General features: G+C 38.7%; 1 protein-coding gene across 6 annotated transcripts in view; it reads left to right on the forward strand.

The window, feature by feature from the left end:
* Positions 1 to 18,919, forward strand: part of DPYD (dihydropyrimidine dehydrogenase) — a 616,437-nt gene that overhangs the window by 251,977 nt on the left and 345,541 nt on the right. For all 6 annotated transcript variants that reach the window (XR_007775327.1, XM_050960937.1, XM_050960938.1 and 3 more), the window contains exons 6-8: positions 7,253 to 7,449; positions 12,007 to 12,088; positions 17,446 to 17,533. Coding sequence is in view for 5 of the 6 variants with exons in the window: in XM_050960937.1 (XP_050816894.1) it covers positions 7,253 to 7,449; positions 12,007 to 12,088; positions 17,446 to 17,533 (367 nt within the window). In the remaining variant the exon portion in view is untranslated. The remainder of the gene's footprint in view (positions 1 to 7,252; positions 7,450 to 12,006; positions 12,089 to 17,445; positions 17,534 to 18,919) is intronic.

Below are 18,919 nucleotides of genomic sequence, written 5' to 3' on the forward strand. Positions count from 1 at the left end.
TAAAATTAAATTAAAATGCTGATCTTACACCACCAGCCTGCTCAGCTTGCTGCCAGCCTGGGGTTCTGTTCACCTAGGCCGGCAGTGGGCTGAGCAGGGCCTGCGGCTAGGACGCCAGTTGGCAAGGGCTGGCAGCTGGGACCCCAGACCTGGGGGGGGTCAGGGGTCAGGGCAGAGGGCTGGATGTGTGTATGGGGAGGGTCAGAGGTCAGGGCAGAGGGATGGGGGATGTGGGGGTGCAGGACAGAAGGCTGGGTGTGTGTGGGCGGTTCAGGGGTCAGGGCTGAGGGATGGGGGCTGTGGGGGTGCAGGGCAGAAGAGTGAGTGGGGGGGCTCAGGGGTCAGGGCAGAAGACTGGATGTGGGGGGTTCAGGGGTCAGTGCAGAGGGATGAGGGGATGGGGGGTGCAGGGCAGAAGGCTGGGTGTGTAGGGAGTTCAGGGGTCAGGGCAGAAGGATGGGGGATGCAGGGCAAAAGGCTGGGTGTGTGTGTGGGGGTGTTCAGGGGTCAGGGCAGAGGGCTGGAATGCTTGTTTCGTAGGGTGCTCCCAGCTCTGAGCGACTCATGGCAAGGTGGCTGGAAGGGATATGCCCTGTTCCACCCCCTTCCCCAAGGCCCTGTCCCTACCTCTTCTCTGCCTCCTCTATGGAGCAGTGAGCACGCTGCTGCTCTCCCGCCTCCCCCTCGCAAGGGCCATCAGCTGATTGGCGCAGGGAAGAAGAGGAGGAGGGGCAGGAAAGCAGCACGCTGGGGGAAGAAACAGGGGAGGGGGGAAGCTTGGCTGTCACAGGACCAAGCTTCTGCCTCCTGCCCCCGCAGGGGAGAGCGGTGGGCGGGGGGGCTGAGTGGGGCTGGGGGCCGGGGCTATGGCAGGCAGCAGCGTGCCACTTAAAAATAGCTTGTGTGCCGTGTTTGGCATGCATGCTGTAGGTTGCCAACCCCTGACCTAAAGTGATGACAATTTAAAAAAAAAAAAAGACTTCAAATGTGATCCTAGTAATGACAGACCATTTAACGTCAGTACCAGGAAAATTAGATGAAGCTATAGTAAAGAACAGAATTGTCACTCACACATATGAACATGATACCTTGGGGAAGAGTCAACACAGCTTTTTTAAAGGAGACTCATGCCTCACTAATCTATCAGAATTCTTTGTGGTCATCAGCAAACTTGGACATGGGGATCCAGTGGATATAGTGTACTTGGACTTTCAGAAAGCCTTTGACAAGGTCCATCACCAATGACTTTTAAGCAAAGTAGGCGGTAATGGGATGAGAAGGAAGGTCCTCTCATGGATCAGTAACTGGTTAAAAGATTGGAAACAAAGCATAGGACTAAATGGTCAGGTTTCACAGTGGAGAGAGATAAATAGCAGGGTTCCCCAAAGATATATACTGGAACTAGTGCTGTTCAACATATTCCTAAATGATCTGGAAAAAGAGGTGAACAGTGAGGTGGCAAAATTTGCAAATGATACAAAATTACTCAAGATAGTTAAGTCCAAAGCTGACTGCAAAGAGTTATAAATGAATCTCACAAAACTATTTGAGCATAAGCTTTCGTGGGCTACAGCCCACTTCATTGGATGCATGCAGTGGAAAATACAGTAGGAAGATACATATGTACACAGAGAACATGAAACAATGGGTATTACCATACACACTCTAATGAAAGTGATCAGTTAAGGTGAGCTATTACCAGCAGGAGAGAAAAAAACTTTTTGTTGTGGTAATCAAAATGGTCTATTTGCAGCAGTTGACAAGAAGTTGTGAGGAACATGGAGGGGGAAATAAACATGGGATAAAATCCTGCTCAGCCCTCCTGCAGCCTTGGGCTGGAAAATGCCCAGTGAAGATGGAAACTTTGTGGAAAGTCTAGTAAATCGCTACTGAGCATGTGGAAATGGATAGCAAAAGCTACATCCCTTACACCAAGGTCACCTCTCTGACAAATTTAAAGTCTCACCTCCAAAGCATTGTGGCACTAGATATGACAAGATCATGGGCAGGAATGGGTAGAGCCCTTGTGTAATGGCGATTTTGAAAGGGAAAATATGTGGATGATTTCACCCTTTCTTGAAGGCAGGGGAGAAAATGGTGAAAAGGAGAAGAAAGAACAAGACAATTGGACAAACTCAGAAAACTTAAACTGAAAAGCACATTAGAGAATTGGTTCACAACCTTCTGCATATACACAAAAGTAATGCATGAAGAGAACCTGGGTTGAAGTGTGGCTCTTTTAAAATATATGGATAAGGAGGCTATATGGCCTGGTGGTTAGGATGCTGGACTGGGAATCAGGACCTGAATTCTTATCCTGGCCTTGCAACAGACCTACTGTGTAACCTTGGGTAGGTGTTTTTTCTCATTTGGGGCAGTGGAGGATCAGAGTTTTCTGTAGGAACAGAAGACCAAGACCTATGACTGAAATGCATTAAAGAAGGGAGTGGGGGGAGTGTTTTAATTCTTCATGCAAATACAAACATGCATAAGGAGTGTGGAGAGCAGGATGGCATTTGTTAGAGGTTACAAGGGAAAGAGAAAATCTCTGAGTGGTAAAAGTCCTATTAAGGATTGCACTTTGCCTCTCTTCGCCAAGGTAGTCATAAAATTTCTTTATAGTGTGCCCACAGTCAGGGCGGAGGAAGAAGGGGAGATGGTATTCACATGTAAGGTGGTATTTTACGCTTACTTGGTATGCAGAAATAATTACCTTCCAATAGGATTTGTACAGTGTAACCCAGTGAAATTTAATCTCTTGAATTATAATGTAGTGAAACTTCACTGTAAAATGAGTGAAAGTCTTTTGAAATGCACTGAAGCAATTTGCAATTTTCACACTATGAGCCTTGACAGCCTTAAAATGCAAAACTCCCATTGAACTCCAGATGGCAAGATATAGCAGGCTCTGCTGTATAAAGACAGTTTTAGCCTATGCACAAGAAGACAGAATTAAGGTTGAGCATTCAGACTTAACTTTTAGAATTTCCTACATGATTGCTTGATTTCTCAACCTTAACATTGCAGTAATACCTGATTCCCCCCCACACCATTTATTATAACAATTGGTTAGATTATGAGTCTGACGTAGGTCTGTACCATCTCAGTTAGTGCTCCTCTTTGCTGAACAATGTATTTAAAAATAAAGAAAATGTACTTGAATAATATTTGTATATGTGTACTGCATAATTTATACATTAAAATATGCTAGGTACATAATTTATATTACTGACTAGCATTCTAATACATGTGTATGTGCCTTTAATATATAAAAAACTAATGGAAATGTAAAAAATGGAAAAGCTGCTACCTCCTTCTATATGAATTTAACAAAGGAAACATTTAAAAAAAATCCTATTCCATTTTAGTTATCACAGTCTAGTTTCACAGTACAATGTAAGCTTTTCAGCCTGTGAAACCCATTAATAACCACATTAAACCCTCCCATATTGTATAAGTTGTCAGATATAAATGATTCTTTTTTAAACAATTATCTGTTTCTTGCTTCTTGCAGTTAGTTAAAATGCAATGCCAATTTACAAAGGCTGGTAAAAATTTTTGCTTTTTAATCATTGGTTTACCTAGCTGAGAGTTTTCAAGTCAGTGTGAAGAAAATGAACATTTATTCAAGCCATAAATGAAAATTTCAGTTCATAAGTTTATTGTTATTAACTTGAAAAGAATATGCACTTCCCATTTCTGAGGAGAGTGTGCTAGATGTCACCCACAATTATGGCAATGAGTTTATTAACAGTATACATTTATAAAGGGCTAGATAGTGCCTGTAGGGCGCACCCATGCATTGGGAGTTACATAGCGCTGTACTGCCCCTGAGAAATACTGAAAGGTGCTCTCCCTTTGAGAGGCAGAGTGATTCCCAGGGCTCTCTCTAGTGTGATACACTGAGATTTTTCATTGGCAGCACAAACTGTTCACCCCTTTTAAATATACGAGACTGCAGTGCTGTTACCAAGATACTCTACTGGGATCTACAATGCCCCCAAAGTACCAGAGATTAAATGGAGCCATAACTTCCTTCCCCATATGTTCTGGCTAACAACAGTGGGATTCTACATGGAAAATGCTTAGAGGCTGCAGTTCTGTCCTGTACTTACACAGTCCATAGAAGGCAGAGAGGTCCTTCTTCCTGCTGTTACACTCTGTGGTCATGCATGGGCCAGGCAGAATCTGGTCCAATGAATCTAGAATCTGTCTCTGTATCTGATTTAAACTTGTTTAAAAATGCAAAGCGTGAACAAGTTTTGTGATTTTTTCATTGTAAAGAAATAACTGAAAATATAACTTAGGCAGTTATAACAGCTAGTGGCTTTGTCATAGACCCCAGAATCAGAGCTATGCCCCAGCTTTTAAACAGGAACCCCAGCATTCTGCCTTTAGGATAGGCCACACTGCCTCCTGACCTCAGAGACTGAGCCTCTGGGCTCAAGCACTCCTGCTTCACACTGAGTTCTGCCCAGTGAGTCCAAGTGAGATAGGCTCCTCCTCATAGGCTTGTACACTCTTCAGGGACTAATGCACCTTAGCATATTTGCAGTGACACCAGGCAGTGTTTTCAAAACAATAGGGTTTATAAGTCAAATGGAACACAGCATTGGAAAGTCCTTCGATTAGCATATGGAAATGAAGGTTAAGACATAGTCCATCTGGCCAAGCCAGAGCCATCCACCAACTGAGCTGTAATGGACTCCAATATCGTTTCTGAGTAGCAGTCATGTTAGTCTGTATCCGCAAAAGAACAGGAGTACTTGTGGCACCTTAGAGACTAACAAATGTATTTGAGCATAAGCTTTTGTGGGCTACAGCCCACTTCATCAGATGCACAAAATGGAACATATAGTAAGAAGTTCTATATGCATACAGAGAACATATATAGCTTCTTACTATATGTTCCATTCTATGAAACATTCTCTGTATGTATATACATCTTCTTACTATATGTTCCATTCTATGCATCTGATGAAGTAGGCTGTAGCCCACAAAAAATTATGCTCAAATAAATTTGTTAGTCTCTAAGGTGCCACAAGTACTCTCATTCTAATATTGTTTCTGTCTCTCTCAACTTGTAATGGGATCCATTACCACTTCAGTCTCTCTCTGACCCTTTTGTCAGTCTCAGGTGAAAGCAGCCAGCCGATCTTACAGAAGTCCACTCCTTTCCCATTGCCAGTCATCTCTCTGCCCTTTGTTCTCAAGGTGATTTCTGCTCTGCTTCCCTGCTGATAGGTGTGTGGGGGGAAGGGATTAACCTCTTTCCTCTTGGTCATTGATAGCTAGATGTGAATGATTTAGTCATTGGTGCTTCCCATTGTCTCTTTCGGATTCTGCACTGATATTGGTCTCTTTCAGCAGGTTCCAGACAGTTCATTAACAACCATTTGCTGTCCTCAAACAGCAAGGCAACATACACCCTCATGTCTCCTGTGCTGCCCCAACAGCAGACTGAATGCCCCTCTCCCTCCCCCACTGGGTAGCAATACAAAGTACGGAGGGAAACTGAAGTCGACACAAGATTAATAAAAATATTAGAGAAAATTATCACCTGATCTCTGAAAATCAGGCCCATTTCAGTTATTCTAAATTAGAGACCCCAAATTGGGGCACCCAAAATCACTGATCATCGTTGAAAATCTGGCTCTTAAGGCTACATTTTCAGAGTTCTTTAGGTACCTAAAGAAGCAGATAAGAACCATGTGGGATTTTCAAAAGCACCTAACTCCCATTAAAATCAATAGAAGTTAAATGCTTAGGAGCTTTCGAAAACACCACTAGATGCCTGTCTACTTCTGAAATGTGGACCTGTGTGGCTTGCCCAAGAGACACACAGAAAATCTGTGGCAGAGACCGATCTTGAGTTTCCAGCTATTGCATTAATCACAAAAACATTTTTCTTGAACAATAAGTCTAATCTGGACCCTGTTTGAAGGAGGCACCAAGTAAGGGGCTTCACATCTTTTTTTTTTTTTTTTCAGTGTCCTTCTCAGATGGGGATTTTATCCATCCCTGAACTTTGTTTCCCATAAATCTCAATCCTAAAGTAACTTTGGAACTCTGTTCATGCTTTTCATCAATGCAGGCTATATTTAATTGTGCACACTATATTACTACCTTGGGTTCCCCTACTTTCTATTTACTTGTGCAAGCTGAGTAATTCCAAGTGTTTTAGTTTCTATTGTTGAATGACTTTGGTGGAAGTATAAAGCGTCAGGTTGAAGGTCAAGTGATTTGATCCCCCAAGAAATGAAATCAAGAAATATTCCAAGCATGGTATCTCATTACCAGGAATCCTAGTTTTCCATGATCAAAAAAACCAAAATTCTCCACTAAAAACCATAAAAATCTATGTTTTTCTACTATTAAAATGAAATGTGATAGTGGGAGCCCCTCTGCCCAGGGCTGAAGCATTCCCATATTCCTGTGTGTGCACCAGTGGCATGGGGTTCTGCTGTATCTTTTTATTTATTTATTTTTTTCACAAAATGTAAAAACTAAAGATTTTCTGTAAAACTGAAAATTCTGCATTTCTTCCATTGTAAATGGATTTCTAGGATCACTATTTATTACTATTATAAGTTTGATATTATGAAAGGAAAAATAAGTGGTGATACTTGAGTATGTTTGACATATTGCTAATTTCTTGAATAATGTCTCCTTTTATGGTCATGTGCTTTTGTCTTTTTAAGGTGCAGTGGAGCTTAGATGGTTTATATCATCTGAGAATCTCAGCCCACATTAGTAGCTTTGTAAAGACCAAAAAGAACCCCTAAAGAAACTAAAACTGAGAACACAATGCTGCTGTAACATGAAAGGATACATGGGGTGGGGAGTCATGGGAGATTATTATAAAACATTCTGCAATTATGTTTGCCATATTGATATAGTTTTTGATAACTAAATCCTGCTCTGAGCTGGACTGGTGCACAAAGAGTGAAGGGAGCTAAGGGAGTAGCTTTTCAGCCAGGCTGGATTGGCTGGCAAACTGGGGATGGGAGGAGCAGTCTATATGCTGTGCAATGGAAGATTTTCCATTAGAAATCTCTTACCCTGGACCCAAATGAATATTTGTATGCATTTTTATAGTGGTAGTCTATTTTAATGGACTGAAATAAAAAACAGTAATAATACTAGCAGAAAATTACATTGTGATCAGTATTTTAAAGCCATTTATAGTAAAGTTTCAATACTGGGATTGTCATTGTACAGTATTTAACTTCTTAAATGTATTTCTTTTCAGGTGTTCAAAGCTATGAATATTCCTCAGATTAGAAGCCCTTCCTTACCTCCCCCAGCAGAGATACCTGAAGCCTACCATGCAAAGATAGCTCTCTTTGGTGCTGGGCCTGCAAGTATAAGTTGTGCTTCTTTTTTGGCTCGATTAGGTTACTCAGACATCACCATATTTGAAAAACAGGAATACATTGGTGGCTTAAGGTAAAAACCGGGCAAATGGGTGTTTCCTGTGGTTGTGGGACGCATATAATGAGGGGAGATAATGACAAATTTTAAAGATTCACGTAAAAAAACCCCAACAACCAACCTTCCTCATCCATGTTAAATATTGTCCTTAGTTGCACATATGTTTGAACATTCCCATTCAAGTTCAGTGACTGTAAAGAACCGAATTATGTTAAAAAGTAGACTAATATATGACTGCTATGAAGGGAAACATAGTTTTCACATCTGCAGCTTTTTCATTTAGCCATGGCGATATGAAAAGAATTGGAACTGAGATCTGTCTTTTCAAAAGGGCATACATGCTTTTGCCAGTTGAGGTTGGACAATCACATCAGTATCTGTGTATGCAAATCCTTGAGCTGTACATGTATATGAGGCTTTGCTCAGGTTCTAGAGAAGCATGCACAAAAAGTGGCTATACATTTTTATTTTAAACTTTGGTTCTAAATGACCGAACATTAACTATTTTAATGGCTCATTTATTGCATTAATAAACAACAATGTACAGTGTTTCAAGACTTTTAACATACTGGAATGTTACATGCTAAATGGGCTGATTCTTCACTCCATTACACCAGTTCAAAGAGCAAAGAATCAGGCCCACTATGTCTACATATTTTAAAAAGACTAATGTCACATCTCTTTTCATTTAAGTGGTAAACCAGGACACAAATTATCTTTTGTTTATTTCTGACAGCCATGAGTAGCCAATTCTGTGTGGTGATTCTGTGAAATATGGAATGAGTGTTCTCTATCCACTTTTAGTCTGCTCTATAAAATACAAAGCTGCAGTATTCACAGGTATTACCAGATGAATCCTTTAGAAAATCTAGTAATGAATACTTCCCTTAAATCCAAAAGTTATATTTAAAGGATGATGAATTGCTGTGGTTCTAGCTCTAGCATGTGCAATAATGAATAGATTTGTTTAACATAATTTAAAAGCCTTTTTAATGTGGTAGAAATGTCTACATTTAGAATGATTTTATGAAGTTCCCTATGCCAGTATACATGAAAATAAACACAAAGCAATCATCACATACAGTTAGAGTGAAATCTGTGCTTACAACTTCGATAAATCATTCTGTAAGGGTGAAATCCACACCTGATTTCCACAGCCATTTACAAAGCCTGATAAATGGGATTTTTGCAGGTAACTATACAATAGAAGAATAGAATCCATTTCTTCAGTCAGGGTGCAAGTCAGCACTGCAATCTTTCTGCACCACTAGAACATCACTTACACCATCACCACACAGAAAGTACGGAAACAGGTCCTCTGCACTGAGGGATGAATTTCTCCCACTATGACTGTAATTGTGATTATGTCTTCCAAGACTGGTGACACCTCTAAATGTATGTTAATATATTTTAGAATTTGAATACTGTGTAAATGTAATGTCAACACACAAATAAAATATCACACATTTAAAACAATCACAGTAAAGTGTAAAAAAGGAGGACCAAGTCTGTCCCTGGTGCAACACCACTGAAGTTAATGGAGTTGACACCAATAATGAATTTGATCCTCAATGTCAAATACTTAATCCCTGGAGGTTACAGAGAGTTAAGCAATGCTAGAAAAGTAGAGTGATGACTTCCATTTAGGTTCAAAACTGTTCTGCCTAATTATCAAAAGTGTTAATTTAGCTGATTATGTTATAGACACTTCACCACACAGACTCATTTTACAACATCGACTGCCATAGGGGATTGCAGATTTTGTGCAAGATGTATCTACTCACTTAATGAAGGTGCATGTATTGTTTTTTAAAAATATTTTATTGAAAGTCAATTTAGTCACTTTTAAAAAAATGCTGTTTCTTACACTATCACTTTATCCTGTTGACAATTCACACCTACTTTGTGCTCAATGCTGCAACTTTGTTATTAATTTAAAGGAACCATTTCTTCAGTTACATGAAATGTATATCAATGCACATGTAATCTGAGCAATGTGAACTTTACTTTGTGCCTATTCATTAAATTTTTACCTGAATTAAATTTAAATTTAATTCAGTCACTTTGTTGCCTTCCAAAAGGCCTTACTTCAGGAGTCACCCATTCCCATGCAGTCTGTGATCTTCTTTTATACTTTCCATTCTGGAATATCACAAGGTTAGTAGCAGCCCTAAATAATGGCAATGCTTTACTCTCATTCTTTGTGCAAAACACCTATTGACATTTAATGGGAGTTCCACATCTGGAATAAAGACAGAACATGGCCTTAACTACTTTTGCTCTCACTTTGACATTGATTTAGAAGGGAAATTAATCTGAGAGCTGTCAGAACTGAGGCCACAGTACCTTCCTCAAATTAGGCCTGAATAAAGACGGGGAGTTGATGGGTCACTACAAAAAGTAATTTTTCCCTCTACTGATACTCACACCTTCTTGTCAACTCTTGGGAATGGGCGATGTCCTCTTTGATTGCATTGGCCTCGTTAGTACTAACCCCCCAGTTGGTAAAGCAACTCCCATCTTTTCATGTGCTGTAATATATATCTACTGCTTACTGTATTTTTTTACTCCATGCATCTGATGAAGTGGGTTTTAGCCCACGAAAGCTTATGCCCAAATAAATTGGTTAGTCTCTAAGGTGCCACAAGGACTCCTTGTTGTTTTTGCTAGTACCTTGCTAATATTTTTTTAACAAGTTCAGCTGCCCCTGATTCTTTTTTAAGTGGCTTTGTAAATAATTCAAAATGGCTAAAAAGGCCAAATTGGTTTTGTATTTGAAATCAATTGCTTATAGATGCAATGTTGGTACTTTTTTAGGCTCTTTTTTTCTGAGCATGTTGTTCTTCCCATGTATATCGGGAGTATACCTAGTTTGAAGAATATTTACCTTGGAGAAAGACAGCAGATTATTCCAATTTCTATAACATCAGAGTGCAACAGTATTGATCTCTCTCTCTTTCTCACACGCACTCTCACACACAAGCATGCTCCTTTTTGAAAGAATTAAGGAAAATATTCTTGGGAATAGGGACAGCTACTGAATACTGCCAGTGGTATACTGGGCTCATCTCATATTTGAGAAAATGAAAGGCCTTCAACAAATATATTTATGGGTTGAGAAATAAGATTTTCTTATTTTAATGGATTTCTTTATTGAATCTTTATTCCATTATCCTTTGTCTTGGCTCACTCTTTTCTTATTGTGACATGAAAGTTGCATTGTCATGACACATACATTATGTTTGAAATATAGAATGCTTTTAGTTACATGCTGAGCAGAAGAGCACCAAGATGGTCAGTATTTGAAACTACAGATTAAATTTTTTGCTATGTATTTATGGTTGACAAGCCTTAAAATAAATAAAACCTGCCAGTGTGTCAGAGTTAGATGTAAAGGTGTTGGAGTGGTCAATAATAACATGTAAAATGGAGCTACTACATATCTCTCTGTCCCAGAGCTTTGTTACAGAAATTATAACTATATTAATTTAGGCAAGAGATTAGGTTTCCAGAAGCTTTAGGAATGTCTTTCACCTTCTGGATGTTGTATCATTTTATCTTTATTGAATGAGGACATTTAAAACAGCATTCACTAGACTTAATGGGCCAGACTGTTCTGATTAAAAATTGGGATAGTCCCATTGAAGTAAGCACCGATTTATGCTAGCTTAGGATCTGGCCCTATATATTAATACTCCTGGAGCAGTAAATCTGTGGTATTGGGACACTGAAGAAGACTTGAACATCCTCATTGCCCCCCACCCCCAATAAAAAAAGAACAAAGTAATAAAATACATTAATTTAAACAGTAATCTTGAGTCCGGAATAAGATCCTATTTCAAATTACTGACTTCGTATATTGTAGTAGAATGTAAGGGAACTTGTAGAATATAACAGGAGGGTGAAATGTGCCCAGCATTGACTAGAAAATAATTTAGACATCCAACTTAAAAAAAATGGAAGTTTGACTATTAATTATTGGGTAACTTCATCATTTATGGCTGGAATTTCTCTCTGTTAGGTGGGCACATTCAGTGTAGAACGTGTTTGTTAATATAGAGAAGGATTAGCCATTGATGGTTACAACCTGTTGTGACACTGATGTTTTTAACCTTTATGAAAAGCAAAAGGAGTTCTTTTTAGATATTGTTACTGTAGAAGGTGTAGGAATATAGTTGTGATTCTCTGAGAAACTGATCAGCCTCTTAGTTTCTTTATCAAACTGGTTGTAGTTCCTGGTTAACAGAGATATGCAATAAACAGCACTGGACAAAGTTAAATAGTATTTAGAATCCTTGTTAACAAGTAAAAGGGCTTATGTAAAAAAGGATAAAAAATAAAACAATTTTTTGTTTCCTATTTTGAGGTGGATGATTTTGGTTTGTCAGTACCAAATCTCTTTAATTAAATGAGTCATGTTCCTTCACAGTTCTGTTAAATACTTGAAAATCATCTTTGTACAGACACAAAATTCACAAGATTTGTACTGTATGTGTTTAATGTTTAGTAACTGAAAAGTCTTGGCTCTTTAATAGTTGTCAATTGTTTCACAGTCTCTTTTGTTTTTTCTAGTACATCTGAAATCCCTCAATTCCGGTTGCCATATGATGTAGTGAATTTCGAAGCTGAGCTTATGAAGGACCTTGGAGTGAAGGTAATGAAAACTATAATCTGCCTATGTATAGCTCAAAGAAAAAGGAGCAAGAGCTCTGTCAAAGATTAACAACAAAATGTCTTGCACATTAGTGAAGAACAATTAAAACTTATACTGGGCAGAGGCAGGAAGATGCTTCCTCTTGCTCAGGGCATTTGTCTGTCTGCTGTCTGAATGCCACCAGTTTGGAAAAGGGCAATCAATAGTTCTCATCTGGCATGCCTGCATGTGATTAATTGTCTGTAAGAAACAAATTCCTAAATTGCTGTAGGGGTTCAATGTAGCTATTGGAATGATTTGATTTCTTTAATCAAGTTGTTTTCATGCATGTTTTGTACTACTTAATACATTCGTATTTGACACGTCTCCCTCCACCTCAGTTTTCTTTTAATGGCTTGTAATGCAATCTCACATTGATGTTTATTTTACTTATTACATGCATTAAATTAACAATGTAGTGACATGATCTGTTATAAACAATAACAGTAATTCAACTTCTTGGAAAACAATAGTTTTCCATTGGCTGTATTTTATTAAACAAACACTTCTTGATTATTTTTAGATAACAGGAATGTTTTATTGTTCATTCAGTGCTTGCTGTAGAGCTGTATTTAGTGTGTATAACTCCTGCTCATTTTAATAGAAGTTATGTGTGTGGAACATATTTCAGAATCAAACTCTTAAACAGAAGACTAGATAATAACTTTTTAACTGATTAAGGTCATGTAAGAATCATATAAGTAATCTTTACTCACAGTCTTTTATCTTGGTCCAGTGGATAGAGCAGCAGACTGGGAATCATGAGACCTAAGGTGAGATCCTCACCCTCCTTCAACACTCTATGCTCAGTAAAAGGCCTGGAGCAGTATAAAGGGACTGTAAGGTTAATCTACATTGTGGCTGGGAGCATGCCTCCCAGCTTGTGTAGACAGACCCATGCTAGCTCCATTTCGAGTAGCATAGTAAAAATAGCTGGAGGTCAGGTGGTTGGCCATGCTGCTATTTTTAGGGTGTTAGGTCAAGGAGAGCTAGTGTACGTCTGTCCATCTGGGCTATGAGGCATGCCTCCAGCTGCAGTGTAGACATAGCATAAAAGCCCCAGATCTTGTCAAGCAAAAATTACCCTGTTCAGGACTGTGGAAGATACCCATAAGGCTGCCTTCTGAGCATTCCCTCACAAGCTGTGACATAGAGGGCATGCTAGAGGCAAATCTGAAGGCATCAGGCATATGATCATCAGGGAGGCGTCAGGGAGGGGTCACAGAATGTAGCATTACAGAGAGTTCAGACAGTTCTGTGGCTCATAAGCTGCTGATGACAGGCTGCAAAATTTAGATCAGCCCCCAAGGCTGTCTGCTGCTCCAGAAGTTTTGGAGCGGTACAAAATTGAGAGTTTAAAGCTAACATAGCCATTCCCTTCTCCTGAGGTGTGAGTTCTGTGCTGTGCCACTTAGGTGTGCAGCACAGAATTTTACCCTATTCTCAACTAGGCCCTTGATTAGCTGTGTAACATTGGGCAAACCACTTAAGTACCTCAGCTTTGTGCCTCGGTAAAATGGGAGTTTCTTACCTACCTTTGTGTAAGCCATTTTGAGATCTTTGATGAAAAGTGCTATAATGTATAAATGCTAAGTATTATTAATTGATGTTAGTAATTGTGTTGACTTCAGTAGGAATTACTCAGATAGATAAAGGTTACAGGACTGGGCATTAAGGGATTGTAAATCCTCATGTAAAATTAGTAGTGAAGTTTAAATTGCATTATTAAGTTTTTATCATATATGTATATATTAGAATAAAAATGTATAATAATTCATAGGTGGTATTTTGTACCCATTGAATATGCAGTCTATAGTCAAATGGATCACAACTACACACAGCTTTAGCATTTGATGATATAAATTATATCTAATCTATAAAAGGAGAAAATAAGAAAGAGGCAGTCCTTAAATAAAATATATTATATTTTCCATCCTGCATTTTTTCAGGGCTGGGGAACTTCTAAAAGGACTTACAGATAAATTCAATAAGAGTGAGAGAGGCAGCACTATAAGAAGCATTTATACAGTGGAGCATCACAAGTATAGGAGTAACAATGAAAATGAACAAGCAAAAACAAGAAACAATCATGCATGTATTTACAATTGTTCTTTTCCTTTTTAAGTCAAATTCACCCTGGAGGGCCAAGCTGACTGTTTTAACCTGAAAGGCCACATGGAGATATTTAAATCTTAAATTAAGACAATGTAATAGACAGACGCTAGAGACTCTAGCCATTAGAATCAATGTACGTTTTGTTGCACTGATGAAGGCCGTGAAAAGTGGGCAAAAACATGCGAATAGGGAAATACAGTTTGACACACAACAAACTAAAATTACAGATTGTCCTGAATGAAGGACTGTGGAAATTTGAGAGAGCTAGAATAAGAAATACTAACTACCAAAAGGAAGTAAGGTCTAGGGCAGCCGCTCATTAGAGCCTGCCGCACTCCTCTTAGAGCTGATTTTCCTTTGCATGTTCATGCTCTGTGCAGATCCTCTGGCTGCTGCCCTGATATGCCCATTTTGACCTGTGTTGTGTGCATTTCCTTGTTATCTTCCACAGCATACATGGAGATGCAGTCCCGCTCAGAGGTTCTCTACTGAAGTGCTCACTAGCACAGCACAATGAAGGCTGCACAAGCCCTGTTATGCCATTTAAGATGGCACTCTAGCATTTTTTTGAAAACAAAAGGCCCAGATTTTGCCCTTATTTCTGCTGGTATAAATCCAAACTAATTCTGCTTATTTCAATGGATTTATACCAGTATAGCTGACAAATCAATCCCTCAGTCCATTGTCTTCTCCAGAAACAAGCCTAGGATTCTCTTGAGCTCATTTGTTCTCTTTGCTTTAAAACCCTTTTGTTTTGTTTTAAGATAAGTTTTAGATCATGCTCCTCAGGCAGCATGGTCCATTGTACAGAGCATAGCAACAGGAATAAGGAGGCTTGGTTGCTAATCATGGTTTTGCAAAGGACTTGGTGTGTGACCTTGAACAAATGACTTCCCCATTTTAAGCCTCAGTTTCCTCAGCTGGAAAATGGGGAACATGAATCTTATCCTTTGTAAGGTTCTTTGAGATCTAACAATGAGCAGTGTTTTATAAGTGCTTGTTGTTTTTATTTATTATTCTTTGTCAACTTACTGCCAGTGAAATAAATTCATCTGCATTTATTCCTATTTTTTACATATTTTGATTCATTCCAGCCAATGAAATGAGTGGCTCTGAGCACCATTGATCATTTAGAAGAAATAAGATTAAATAAATGAAATTATAAACCCGAATTATTAATTCCATTCTTAACTGGTTAAAAGATAGGAAACAAAGGGTAGGAATGGAGAGAAGTAAATAGTGGTGTCCTCCAGAGGTCTGTACTGGGACCAGTCCTATTCAAAATTTGCAGATAAAGCAAAACTACTCAAGATAGTTAAGTCCAAAGCAGACTGTGAAGCTCTGCAAAGGGATCTCACAAAACTGGGTGACTGAGGAACAAAATGGCAGATGAAGTTCAGTGTTGATAAATGCAAAGTAATGCACACTGGAAAACATAATCCCAACTATACATATAAAATAATGGGGTCTAAAGAGAGATCTTGGAGTCATCTGAAAACATCCACTCAGTGTGCAGCAGCAGTCAAAAAAGTATACAGAATATTGGGAATCATTAAGAAAGGGATAGATAATAAGACAGAAAATATCATATTGCCTCTGTATAAATCCATGGTACACCCACATCTTGAATACTGTGTGCAGATGTGGTTGCCCCATCTCAAAAAATATATACTGGACTTGGAAAAGGTTCAGAAAAGGGCAACAAAAATGACTAGGGGTATGGATCAGCTCCGTATGAGAAGATATTAAGAAGACTGGGACTTTCCAGCTTGGAAAAGAGATGACTAAAGGGGAATATGATAGAGGTCTATAAAATCATGACTGGTGTGGAGAAAGTAAATAAGGAAGTGTTATTTACTCCTTCTTATAACAGAAGAACTAGGAGTCGCCAAATGAAATTAATAGGCAGCAGGTTTAAAACAAAAGGAAGTATTTTTTCACACAACACACAGTCAAACTGTGGAACTCTTTGCCAGAGGATGTTGTGAAGGCCAAGACTATAACAGAGTTCAAAAAAAGAGCTAGATAAATTCATGGAGAATAGGTCCATCAATGGCTGTTAGCCAGGATGAGCAGGAACGGTGACCCTAGTCTCTGTTTGCCAGAAGCTGGGAATAGGTGACAGGGAATGGATCACTTGATGGTTGCCTGTTCTGTTCATTCCCTCTGAAGCACTTGGCATTGGCCACTGTCGGAAGACAGGATACTGGGCTAACTGGACCTTTGGTCTGACTCAGTATGGCCGTTCTTATGTTAAATAATTTTGAAAATCTGTATTAGGTTCCCTTGAATTGTTATCTTTTTCCTTAAGAGTAAGTACCGGGCCCCTTAATCTTTCCATAGAATAAAGATTTGTCAAACCTAATGTTGTTTTAAGCCCCGATCCCATGGTTGAATCTGCATCGGTGGGCCCTTATGCCCAGAGAGAGCACCATTGATTTGAGTGGGGCTCCTTGGTGTAAGAGGTCCAGTTACAGAATCTTAAATTAGTTTAATTTTTGCTGCATCCTCGGTGAGGCTATATTACCCTTCCTTTGGTACAGTGACTAGTATTGCACGTAGGATCACCTTATTTGTTTGATGTTCTGACATGCTGTTAATCCTATCTAGTATTTTGTTTGCTTCTTTTTTCTTTACTTCTATGTAATAGACTGGTGGCATCAACGATTTTTTTTCACAGTAACCCCCAAGACTTTTTCCTGATTAGTGTTCTGGATGATTGTTCCATTTACCACACATTCCCTAGACTGGTGCCTTGCTCTCAGATTAGGTTTCTTAAATCCTGAGTTTCATGTGGGGATATTTCATTACCAAACCAGTATCAAATACAACCATTTAAAACTGCTGTTTTTGCTGTGCTGTTGTGTTCCATGCACAGGTTTTTTTTTTTTTTTCTTTTTTCTGTTTGTTTGCTTGTTGCTGGCTGCTGTTATGCCGGGAATAAAATAGACCCTCGGCTGTCCCCCACTATCAGGGGAATACAAAGGTGGCTTTAAGCCATTTTATGCCCCCTACCTGGCTTTGATCAGACCTGAGGATCTGGACCTGTAAGTCCAGCTTGAAAAAAATATTTTATTTATTTGATTAATTGATCATTATGAAACTTTTTGAGATGCCAGTAAGAGGAACATGACAGAAATTAAACCAATTTAAAATGATAAAATTCAAATTACTTAATACATCTTTATAATATTTTATTTTAGATAGTTTGTAGTAAAGGCCTTGGAATAGAAGGAATGACAATCAACACCTTGAAGGAAGATGGCTACAAAGCAGTCTTCATTGGAATAGGTAGGAATGTCTTATTCTCCTTTATTTCATTTTATTTTGTTGAAAATTAGAATGGTTTTCTGCCAATAAATGGGCTATATTTCAGTATCTTAGTAAGACAAGTTTAAACATCTTCAGTGTAAACCAAATGACGTGGTAAGAAAAAAAATTCCCTCATCTGTTTGGTTTGAATTTGGCTCTCCCTGGCAGTTACTGCAAGCTGTTACTGCCTGATGTCAATTCAGTGGTTAATGTGAAATAATTTGGACAGTTCTTAGTGGACAGGTGAGCATATAATAAAAAACTCCATAACAATTGGCACTAAATGGCACTGTGTCTGGAAGTCTCAACAGGTACCAAAATTTAAATAGTGTTATGCGCAGACCTAACGTATTGCACCTTGGGCTCCCTGTAGATCAGGGTTGAAAGACATAGGTATGATAGAATCAAGAAGCTTGCACTGCTGCAGTTCGTACTATATCTGTAGCTAACAGACACCAATTTCCAACACTTTTCATGAACTTTGAAAGTACTGAAATTCTTTTCCAATTACTTATCTGAACACTCTATGCAGCTTACTGTATATATGTGTGTAATAAATTATAAAACTAGGTACGAAACAGCTTACAGGTTTTCTCAGTTTGATGTCATGTACCTTTTGAAAAATAGATATACTTCATGAGAGCTTACTAAGAGAATTCAGTTGCTTCCCATGAGATGGCTTTCAAACCACAAAGTTAAATAACCAGAAGCAATGCTTTCCACCATCACTTCTATTTTCCTTACAGAGGGAGGAGGAACTTTGTTCCTTTACTCTGAAAGTTGGAAAGAGAGTCAGCGTACCGTTGCAGTGGGTTTTTTTGTTAGTTTAATTTTTTTTGGGTGGGGAAGGGTTATTTGTTTAAACTTAAACAATTCATATGATAGTTCAGCAAGCCCTTTAGAAACGTAGTTTGGCTTTACTTATTGTTTAGTGAAAAGTTTCAAAAGTGGATGTACTGAAAGTTACTAGCAATAATTGCCATTCTGGCCTGAGGGATATGCAAGCACAATTTTCAATTTTTGTGAACAGCTTACTATACCCACATAATTAACTAGTGAATATGTAAGCCAATGACACTATGCTGTATTGCTTTTTCTTTCCCCTATAAGAAGAATCGACCATCCTTCAGGTAGAGGTAGATTCCAGAGCTAAATTGAATTATGGTGGGGTTTGGCTTTAGCAAAATAAGTTGGCTTTGAATTCTACTTAAACTAAAATAATAATTTAATCTCCACTCCCATTATAAAAATACCCATCTGATATTTAAACCATTACTGCTAGCTTAATTAGATTAGGTTATGTGTTAAAGGTATTTTGAAGTACAGCAGTACCCATCCCTAACATATGATAGCCATGTTAAATAT

Source organism: Gopherus flavomarginatus, chromosome 7 (genome assembly GCF_025201925.1).
Source record: "Gopherus flavomarginatus isolate rGopFla2 chromosome 7, rGopFla2.mat.asm, whole genome shotgun sequence".
In the NCBI taxonomy this organism is placed as follows: Eukaryota; Metazoa; Chordata; order Testudines; family Testudinidae; genus Gopherus; species Gopherus flavomarginatus.